General features: G+C 40.5%; 1 protein-coding gene across 2 annotated transcripts; it reads right to left on the bottom strand.

Moving 5' to 3' along the window:
- Positions 1-510: 510 nt before the first annotated feature.
- LOC115126645 (endonuclease domain-containing 1 protein-like) lies at positions 511-11,308 on the bottom strand. Of its 2 annotated transcripts, none has more exons than XM_065025205.1 (4): positions 10,857-11,308; positions 6,857-7,025; positions 3,147-3,403; positions 511-1,356 (listed from the first exon to the last, which is right to left on the bottom strand). In XM_065025205.1, exons 1-4 carry the CDS (start codon positions 11,295-11,297, stop codon positions 679-681), a joined length of 1,545 nt encoding a protein of 514 aa, XP_064881277.1. In that variant the 5' UTR covers positions 11,298-11,308; the 3' UTR covers positions 511-678. The 2 variants fall into 2 exon arrangements, with proteins under 2 accessions (XP_064881277.1, XP_064881278.1); XM_065025206.1 differs by lacking the exon at positions 10,857-11,308 and adding an exon at positions 6,006-6,503 and having other exon boundaries at positions 6,857-6,943.
- Positions 11,309-11,314: the final 6 nt, after the last annotated feature.

The raw sequence follows: 11,314 nt of genomic DNA, 5'->3' as shown, positions 1-11,314 counted from the left end.
ATAACCCTTATAACCCCTATAACCACTATAACCCCTATAACCACTATAACCCCTATAACCACTATAACCCCTATAACCACTATAACCACTATAACCCCTATAACCACTATAACCCTTATAACCCTTATAACCCCTATAACCACTATAACCCCTATAACCACTATAACCCTTATAACCCCTATAACCACTATAACCACTATAACCCCTATAACCACTATAACCCCTATAACCACTATAACCCCTATAACCCCTATAACCACTATAACCCCTATAACCACTATAACCCTTATAACCCTTATAACCCCTATAACCCCTATAACCACTATAACCCTTATAACCACTATAACCCTTATAACCCCTATAACCCCTATAACCACTATAACCCCTATAACCACTATAACCCTTATAACCCTTATAACCCCTATAACCACTATAACCACTATAACCCCTATAACCACTATAACCCTTATAACCCCTATAACCCTTATAACCCTTATAACCACTTATAACCCCTATAACCACTATAACCACTATAACCACTATAACCACTATAACCCCTATAACCACTATAACCCTTATAATCATTACTCTAACTATAACAAGTGGTTGCATATCAACATCATTTCAACAGAGTTTAGTTGATCATTTGTTGATATAGTCTGAGCATCTGTACCTTGATCATCCAATTCTATTCATCATGGAATTGTAAAGATTCCTGACTTTGGAAGAAATTATTTTAAGAGAATTCTTCCAACTGGGTTGGTTAGAGGGAGTGGTAGGTTTAGGACCTCTTGGACAATCCTTTGGGAACACCTGGACACGGCCACCTTGGTGAAATTCGCTCAACTTCTCTTCGAGTGCTCCCAAGGTTTCTGGGTTCAATGTTTTCCTCTTGACCTTCTTGTTCCTCCCCCAGTGTGCTTCAGCCATCCACTTTTTCTTCTTGTCCAAACAGCAGTAGGCTGTCCACATGAGATCTGGGATGTTCACTCGGTCGTTCAGTGCGTTCTTCAGTGCGTCGTTCAGTGTGTTGCTCTTACTGGGCACTGCTCCAGTCACCACATAGGCCTTTATCTTCCTGTCGTTACTAAAACAGTCCGTCATCAGCTTTCCTCTGACATGTTCCTCCATTTCTCTCCAGCTGCCATTGTTGAAGGACACCACCTGGGGAACGATGTTGGTCAGGGTAAAGGTGGACTTCTGAGTATCAAGGTCATGAGCATGTGAACATGGGAAGAGGTGACCTCTGTTCACCCCTTTCTTTTGTATTGAGTTAATATAGTCGTCGTTCCCAGCCTGGTGTTGAGAGTGTTCTCCCATAATCTTCATTTCAGGGCTGTTGTTTTCCCCGTTGAGCTGCAGGAAACAATCATACATCCATTCATTCACAGTTTCCAATAAACCCTCTTTCAATAAACCCCTCTGTACAAAAACCTCCTCTGTACAATAAACCCCTTTTGTACAATAAACCCTCCTTTCTGTACAATAAACCCTTTTTTTTCCGGTGGTGGGGGGTTTCAAAATCAAGACAATCAAGTCTCTACACCCTCCATAGTGGTAGTTTTATATTCTGTAACATAACTGTCTGTGATATACAGTTGAAGTCAGAAGTTTACATACACCTTAGCCAAATACATTTAAACTCAGTTTTTCACAATTCCTGACATTTAATCTGAGTAAAAATTCCCTGTCTTAGGTCAGATAGGATCACCACTTTATTTTAAAAATGTGAAATGTCAGAATAATAGTAGAGAGAATGATTTATTTCAGCTTTTACGTGCATGTTTACATACACTCAATTAGCATTTGGTAGCATTGCCTTTAAATTGTTTAACTTGGGTCAAACATTTCAGGTAGCCTTCCACAAGCTTCCCACAATAAGTTGGGTGCATTTCGGCCCATTCCTCCTGACAGAGCTGACAGAGCTGGTGTAACTGAGTCAGGTTTGTAGGCCTCCTTGCTCTCACACGCTTTATCAGTTCTGCCCACAAATTTTCTATAGGACTGAGGTCTGGGCTTTGTGATGGTCACTCAAATACCTTGACTTTGTTGTCCCCTTAAGCCATTTTGCCACAACTTTGGAAGTATTCTTGGGGTCATTATTCATTTGGAAGATCCATTTGTGACCAATCTCCAACTTCCTGACTGATGTCTTGAGATATTGCTTCAATATATCCACATAATTTTCCTACCTCATGATGCCATCTATTTTATGAAGTGCACCAGTCCAGTCCCTCCTGCGGCAAAGCACCCCCATCAGACCAGAGGACATTTCTCCAAATGGTACGATCTTTTCCACATGTGCAGTTGCAAACCGTGGTCTGCCTTTTTTATGGTGGTTTTGGAGCAGTGGCTTCTTCCTTGCTGAGCAGCCCTTCAGGTTATGTCGATATAGGACTGGTTTTACTGTGGATATAGATACTTTGGTACCTGTTTCCTCCAGCATCTTCACAAGGTCCTTTGCTGTTGTTCTGGGATTGATTTGCACTTTTCGCATCAACGTACGTTCATCTCTAGGAGACAGAACGCGTCGCCTTCCTGAGCGGTATGATGGCTGCATGGTCCCATGGTGTTTATACTTGCGTACTATTGTTTGTACAGATGAACGTGGTACCTTCAGGCATTTGGAAATTGCTCCCAAGGATGAACCAGACTTGTGGAGGTCTACAATTTTGGTCCTGAGGTTTTGGCTGATTTCTTTAGATTTTCCCATGATGTCATGTGAAGAGGCTGAAGTTAGGCCTTGAAATACATCCACAGGTCCACCTCCAATTGACTCAAATGATGTCAATTAGCCATTTCAGAAGCTTCTAAAGCCGTGACATAATTTTCTGGAAATTTCCAAGATGTTTAAAGGCACAGCCAACTTAGTGTATGTAAACTTCTGACCCACTGGAATAGTGATACAATGAATTATAAAAGTGAAATAATCTGTCTGTAAACAATTGTTGGAAAAATACTTGTGTCATACACAAAGTAGATGTCCTAAACAACTTGCCAAAACGACAGTTTGTTAACAAGAAATGCGTGGAGTGGTTGAAAAATGAGTTTTAATGACTCCAACCTAAGTGTATGTAAACTTCTGACTTCAACTGTTTAGCAGTAAACAAATCATGTCATGTTATATGAATAAACATTGGTCCTACCTGGGGCTCCATCATCCAGGGTTGATGTGGTCTGGGGTCTGTAGGAGGACCAGAGAAGGTGTAGGCTGAGAACACAGGGATCCTGTTGGTCGTGTCATAGAGAGTTGCAAACCTGTAGATTGTGTTGAACAACTGGCATATCGGCTTGTAGCGGTTCTGGTTCTGGACCATCCCATCAACCAAAATACCTGGGAGATTTGGAGTTTTCCCCTCCAGGAAGAACTTCTGGCACTGTGGAACATCGCTGAACTTCTTCACTACACGAGAGAGAGCAGGAGGAAGGAGAGAGAGGAGGAGGAGAGTAGAGAGATGATTCAATACCCCCATCATCACCTGAAGACTGTACACCACAGAGACAAAGATGAAGTTACAGAGACCAGTTGGCAGACTGGAGACTGTTGAGCTGAGTCAGGACAGACTGATTTAAATAGGTTTTCAGAGACTCCTCCTTCAGATGTCAAGACAGAAAGGGTTGATTTGCAAAAACTCCTCTGTTCATTTCAATGGAAACTGTTGTAACAAATCAAATGTGACACACCTACTGTAGTTTCTAACACGTATGGACCCAGAACTTAATCACACAAGATTATAGTTCTGGGTTAATGAGATTAGACTGCTCTAAATAGTGACTGCATCCACACTTTGGTTCTGGTAGAAAAACGTTTTAGGATAAAAACATGACTTTACTCAGCATAGAGTCTGTCAGAAGATACACATCACACTATTACAACAGTGGGACTGTTCTGGAATTACGGTTGCTGAGTTCACATTCAGTAATATCCCACAAGGCTTAGCGACTCTGAATCAGCAACTCAAAGAAGTAAACTTGCATTTCCCTTGACCAGCAAGTCAACATATCTAGTATGATGTCTCAAAATCCTCACATACAGTCGTGGCCAAAAGATTTGAGAATGACACAAATATACATTTTCACAAAGTCTGCTGCCTCAGTTTGTATGATGGCAATTTGCATATACTCCAGAATGTTATGAAGAGTGATCAGATGAATTGCAATTGATGGCAAAGTCCCTTTTTGCCATGCAATGAACTGAATCCCCCCCAAAACATTTACACTGCATTTCAGCCCTGCCACAAAAGGACCAGCTGACATCATGTCAGTGATTCTCTCGTTAACACAGGTGTGAGTGTTGACGAGGACAAGGCTGGAGATCACTCTGTCATGCTGATTGAGTTGGAATAACAGACTGGAAGCTTCAAAAGAAGGGTGGTGCTTGGAATCATTGTTCTTCCTCTGTCAACCATGGTTACCTGCAAGGAAACACGTGCCATTAATCCCATTGAGAACTTGTGGTCAAGCCTCAAGAGGCGGATGGACAAACAAAACCCCACAAATTCTGACAAACTCCAAGCATTGATTATGCAAGAATGGGCTGCCATCAGTCAGGATGTGGCCCAGAAGTTAATTGACAGCATGCCAGGGCGGATTGCAGAGGTCTTGAAAAAGAAGGTTCAACACTGCAAATATTGTCTCTTTGCATCAACTTCATGTAATTGTCAATAAAAGCCTATGACACTTATGAAATGCTTGTAATTATACTATTCCATAGTAACATCTGACAAAAATATCTAAAGACACTGAAGCAGCAAACTTTGTGGAAATTAATATTTGTGTAATTCTCAAAACCTTTGGCCACGACTCTACATTACAAATCCAATCTAATTGTATTGGTCATATACACATGTTTAGTAGATGTTATTGCGAGTGTAGAGAAATGCTTGTGCTTCTAGTTCTGACAGTGCAGTAATATCTAACAGGTAATATATATTATATCAATTCCACAACAAATACCTAATACACACACATCTAGTAAAGGAATGGAATAAGAATATAAATATGGATGAGCAGTGTCACAGCAGCAAAGATGCAATAGATAGTATACTATACTATCTATACTATCTATACTATACTATACTATCTATACTATCTATACTATACTATCTATACTATCTATACTATACTATCTATACTATCTATACTATCTATACTATACTATCTATACTATCTATACTATACTATCTATACTATACTATCTATACTATACTATCTATACTATCTATACTATACTATCTATACTATACTATCTATACTATCTATACTATCTATACTATACTATCTATACTATCTATACTATACTATCTATACTATCTATACTATACTATCTATACTATCTATACTATACTATCTATACTATACTATCTATACTATCTATACTATCTATACTATACTATCTATACTATCTATACTATACTATCTATACTATACTATCTATACTATACTATCTATACTATCTATACTACTATCTATACTATACTATCTATACTATCTATACTATACTATCTATACTATACTATCTATACTATCTATACTATACTATCTATACTATACTATACTATCTATACTATACTATCTATACTATACTATCTATACTATACTATCTATACTATCTATACTATACTATCTATACTATACTATCTATACTATACTATACTATCTATACTATACTATACTATACTATACTATCTATACTATACTATCTATACTATACTATCTATACTATACTATCTATACTATACTATACTATCTATACTATACTATCTATACTATACTATCTATACTATACTATACTATCTATACTATACTATCTATACTATACTATCTATACTATACTATCTATACTATACTATACTATCTATACTATACTATACTATCTATACTATACTATCTATACTATACTATCTATACTATACTATCTATACTATACTATACTATCAGGTATGAAGGCAATAGACAGGACAAGGCAGGCAGGGGTCAGTAAACCAGAGGTGGGGCAACGGTACCTGACGGCAGGCAGGCTGAGGGTCAGGGAAGGCAGAGTGGTCAGGCAGGCAGGCTCAGGCTCAGGGAAGGCAGAGTTGTCAGGCAGGCAGGCTCCGGGTCAGGGAAGGCAGAGTGGTCAGGCAGGCAGGCTTCGGGTCAGGGAAGGCAGAGTGGTCAGGCAGGCAGGCTCAGGGTCAGGGAAGGCAGAGTGGTCAGGCAGGCAGGCTCCGGGGCAGGGAAGGCAGAGTGGTCAGGCAGGCAGGCTCAGGGAAGGCAGAGTGGTCAGGCAGGCGGGCTCAGGGAAGGCAGAGTGGTCAGGCAGGCAGGCTCCGGGTCAGGGAAGGCAGAGTGGTCAGGCAGGCAGGCTCCGGGTCAGGGAAGGCAGAGTGGTGAGGCAGGCAGGCTCCGGGGCAGGGAAGGCAGAGTGGTCAGGCAGGCGGGCTCAGAGTCAGGACAGGAAAGGGTCAAAACCAGGAGGGGGGAAAAAGACTGAGAAGTAGAAAAAAAATCTGGTTGACCTGGCAACAGACAAACAGAGAACACAGGTATAAATACACAGGGGATAATGGGAAAGATGGGCGACACCTGGAGGGGGTGGAGACTATCACAAGGACAGGTAAAACAGATCAGGGTGTGACAGAATACAGTATATACATATTAGATTAATAATGCAAGATATGTACACATTCTTAAAGTGGCATTAATAATGTGACTAGTGATCAATTTATTAAAGTGGCCAATGATTTCAAGTCTTTATGTGGGCAGCTGCCTCTCTATGCTAGTGATGGCTGTTTAACAGTCTGATGGCCTTGAAAAACAGAAGCTGTTTTCCCCAATCACTCAGTCCCAGCTTTGATGCACATGTACTGACCTCGCCTTCTGGATGATACTGGAGTGAACAGGCTGGGGTGGTTGTTGTCCTTGATGATCTTTATGGCCTTCCTGTGACATCGGGTGCTGTAGGTGTCCTGGAGGGCAGGTAGTTTGCCCCCGGTGATGCGTTGTGCAGACCTCACCACCCTCTGGAGAGCCCTGCAGCCCTACTGAATGAAATGGAGGAAGATGTGTCCAACTGAATGAAACAGAGGAAGATGTGTCCTACTGAATGAAACGGAGGAAGATGTGTCCTACTGAATGAAATGGAGGAAGATGTGTCCTACTGAATGAAACGGAGGAAGATGTGTCCTACTGAATGAAACGGAGGAAGATGTGTCCTACTGAATGAAACGGAGGAAGATGTGTCCAACTGAATGAAATGGAGGAAGATGTGTCCAACTGAATGAAACAGAGGAAGATGTGTCCTACTGAATGAAATGGAGGAAGATGTGTCCTACTGAATGAAACGGAGGAAGATGTGTCCTACTGAATGAAACGGAGGAAGATGTGTCCTACTGAATGAAATTTTGTTTATTTTTTTTACCTTTATTTAACTAGGCAAGTCAGTTAAGAACAAATTCTTATTTTCAATGACAGCCTAGGATCAGTGGGTTAACTGCCTGTTCAGGGGCAGAACGACAGATTTGTACCTTGTCAGTTCGGGGATTTGAACTTGCAACCTTTCGGTTATTAGTCCAATGCTCTAACCACTAGGCTACCCTGCCGCCCGAGCAGTGTATTTATGTTGGTGTATTCTGTGGTCTGACCAATGCTGAGTTTATTTCCAGTAACTGAAGTAGGTCATAGTGAGAGCGGACACAAGGCTGTGTATGTAGAGTTAGAAAATGTGTTTCCTAACAACACTGTGGTCAGAGCAGCACTGGGCTGGTTAACACCTCAGACTCAGCAGCTGTAGATTCTTCAGTTGAGGCCTTTTCTCAGTGAGAGTAGAGGAGACTGGGGAACAGACTAACACTTTTAGACTTTAGTTTATTATGAAAATATTATTTAAGTTGGATTAATAATATTTTTATGTAAATAACATATCTGAGCTCCCATTACACAGTAAGTATGTTCCTAGGACGTACCACTCATTTACAATTCAACCAAAAGTGGCGGGATTTATATTTTCTTTAGGGCCTCAAAACCTTTTTTACTTTCCAATAAAACTAAAAGTCATCAATGGATTTAAACAAAACCACTTGGTCATGTAGAGAAACTAACCAACCATTATCACATTGAATAAGAGCTTTCTACGTGGTTTCTAATTGGAGTTATTTAGCTGTTAGCTGTTGTTGTTGATGTAGCGACTAGAGCTGGGCGATATGTTCACAATATCATATTATATTTTTCACATTTTTGACGCTATTTTATGTTTTTGAAAGTAAAAGTTGTTTTCTTTATGAGTAGTGAGTGATCCTACGGTGACAACATATACATGCTGAATTATTTCAATGGGTCTTTCTCCATTCTGATTGGTTTATTCTGTTCAATTAAACCTAAAATCATTTCCTGCAATAATTTCAGATCATTTCCACGACACAGGCAAAATTACTAGGCCTTATTTTAACCAAATGTTGCAATTGCGGTTTAAATCAAAACACTTGGGTGAACTTTTGGAATCATGGAAATAGAATGTATATTATAATTCTATAGTTATAATATAAATATAAATATTTACAACTGTGTTACTTTGTTCCCCAGTCTACCCTACCTGCATGTATAATATTTAAAATGACTGCTTTGCTTCAGTAAAACATTTTTAACTTCTTCACCTACATACAAATGTTAAACAGCTGAAGCAGGTCACACAATTCTACTTCCTGTAAAGGTGTGGAAGTTTATTTGCTAATTGTTCACATCAAATGTTGCCTTAAATGTTGGGCTTGTATGAAATACTATTGTTGGGGGTCGGGGGAGGGGCTACACCAATGCCATGATTACTGTATATATATTCATTCTTTCCTTTACACGGATCAGTCGTCCTGGTCCTTTTGCAGAAAAACAACCCCAAAGCATGATGTTTCCACCTCCATGCTTCACATGCTTCACAGTACGTCTGGCACTGCAGGATTTGAGTCCCTGGCGGCGTAGTGTGTTACTGATGGTAGGCTTTGTTACTTTGGTCCCAGCTCTCTGCAGGTCATTCACTAGGTCCCCCCGTGTGGTTCTGGGATTTTGCTCACCGTTCTTGTGATCATTTTGACCCCACGGGGTGAGATCTTGCGTGGAGCCCCAGATCGAGGGAGATTATCAGTGGTCTTGTATGTCTTCCATTTCTTAATAATTTCTCCCACAGTTGATTTCCTCAAACCAAGCTGCTTACCTATTGCAGATTCAGTCTTCCTAGCCTGATGCAGGTCTACAATTTTGTTTCTGGTGTCCATTGACAGCTCTTTGGTCTTGGCCATAGTGGAGTTTGGAGTGTGCCTGTTTGAGGTTGTGGACAGGTGTCTTTTATACTGATAACAAGTTCAAACAGGTGCCATTAATACAGGTAACGAGTGGAGGACAGAGGAGCCTCTTAATGAAGAAGTTACAGGTCTGTGAGAGCCAGAAATCTTGCTTTTTTGTAGGTGACCAAATACTTATTTTCCACCATAATTTGCAAATAAATTCATTAAAAATCCTACAATATGATTTTCTGGATTTTTTTCATAGTTGAAGTGTATTTATGATGAAAATTACAGGCCTCTCTCATCTTTTTAAGTGGGAGAACTTGCACAATTGGTGGCTGACTAAATTATTTTTTGCCCCACTGTATATGTGATAACCTTTGTATGCTTGCAATGAGCAACGATGTAAAAGTACTGGGTAATGGAGATGTACTGCTTTAGTTCTCAGGCTGAGAACTGCCTGCACCTGCTGATAGTCACTCAGCCTCAAGGCCAAAATGTTCCGAAAGCAGCAAAGCGCCTGAGACCACACAGGTGTGGTTGATGGCTTATAGCAGAGTGAGAAACCACAGTCTAGACATGTTTTTCTTATCTTAGACACCTTGTATCTAATCCAATGCAACAATGTTAAGGTATGATTGACGTATGCATTTGACATAGGTTGTCCACACCACCTAGTATAAAGAGCGTTGTCTCCTGTTTCACCACACAGATCTTTACTATAGACTACTGAGGTATTCTTGATGTGAATCTCTGTCTGCAATTACATTTTATTACTAAGGAGTTTTACACCAAGGTTCCTGTGTCATCTCTCTGGAAGACTGATTGTTGAAGGAAACTCACATCACCCCAGACAAAGGACACTATGAATCACTTTCTTATTTCATGAAACTACAGAAATACTTTATTTCAGGGAAATATTATATGTGTTCAACATGCGTGTGGGGAGGAGTTCCCCTTTCTGTCCAATCAGGTCCTTTCTGGACAATATTTCAGCAAGTAAAATGATGGTTCTACTTTAGAATGTGGAACACACAGCCAATAGGGAGGTTTGATTGTTACACCTGATAAATAGTTACACCTGTTCCACATACAGAGGAGTTTATCCAACCCTCCTTGTCCAGTCTTGACCACTAATTATACCAGACAGGACTCATCTTCATAGAGAGGAGTTTATCCAACCCTCCTTGTCCAGTCTTGACCACTAATTATACCAGACAGGAATCATCTTCATAGAGAGGAGTTTATCCAACCCTCCTTGTCCAGTCTTGACCTCTAATTATACCAGACAGGACTCATCTTCATAGAGAGGAGTTTATCCAACCCTCCTTGTCCAGTCTTGACCTCTAATTATACCAGACAGGACTCATCTTCATAGAGAGGAGTTTATCCAACCCTCCTTGTCCAGTATTAACCACTAATTATACCAGACAGTTCCTCTGTTTACTTCAGACACATCTTCTTCCACATATCGTCACAGACAAGTTAATCAGTTAGATAATGTTGACCCAGTGGCATCCTGAGACATTGATACATCATGAGAGAATAAAATATTAAAATACCATTTCTAAGCTGCTCATGTATTATGTAAAAACTCACCCCATCACATTCAGAGGCAGAACTTGGAGACAGGAAGGACATCACCCTCTTCTGGTCTTCACCCCACTGGGGCAAGTTCAGAAGCCTGGGGTGGATACAAGGGACAGGGGCTGAACATGAGGCAGGAGGGAGCGCTGGAGGTACCTGTGTGTCCAAGGGTTCATACCTAATACATACAGAGAATACATAAGTGACAGCTACAACAGTACTAAGCATTCTCAGCACCATGAGAGCAGATCTACAGCATGAAAGGTAAGTGACAGCTACAGTACTAAGCATTCTCAGCACCATGAGAGCAGACCTACAGCATGACAGGTAAGTGACAGCTACTAGATTTAGTTGTGTAACTAAAGGACAAAGAATGCATAGGCCTTTATGACAGATACAGGAAGGGAGTGTCATAATGGAAGGGGTTTCATCTGTAAAAAGTCCACACTGCATTTATGGAAAGTTGTGTA

Source organism: Oncorhynchus nerka, linkage group LG12 (assembly GCF_034236695.1).
Source record: "Oncorhynchus nerka isolate Pitt River linkage group LG12, Oner_Uvic_2.0, whole genome shotgun sequence".
Taxonomy (NCBI): Eukaryota; Metazoa; Chordata; class Actinopteri; order Salmoniformes; family Salmonidae; genus Oncorhynchus; species Oncorhynchus nerka.
The sequence above is the reverse complement of the archived record's forward strand: the minus strand, read 5'-3'. Positions and strand labels throughout refer to the sequence as shown.

Coding starts and splice junctions, on each gene's coding strand:
- LOC115126645 (XM_065025205.1), bottom strand. CDS start 11,297: ATGCAGTGTGGACTTTTTACAGATGAAACCCCTTCCATTATGACACTC. Junction 3,404..6,856: donor AGTATCATCCAGAAGGCGAG/GTCAGTACATGT, acceptor TCTCTCGTGTAG/TGAAGAAGTTCAGCGATGTT. Junction 1,357..3,146: donor CCTGGATGATGGAGCCCCAG/GTAGGACCAATG, acceptor TGTTTCCTGCAG/CTCAACGGGGAAAACAACAG.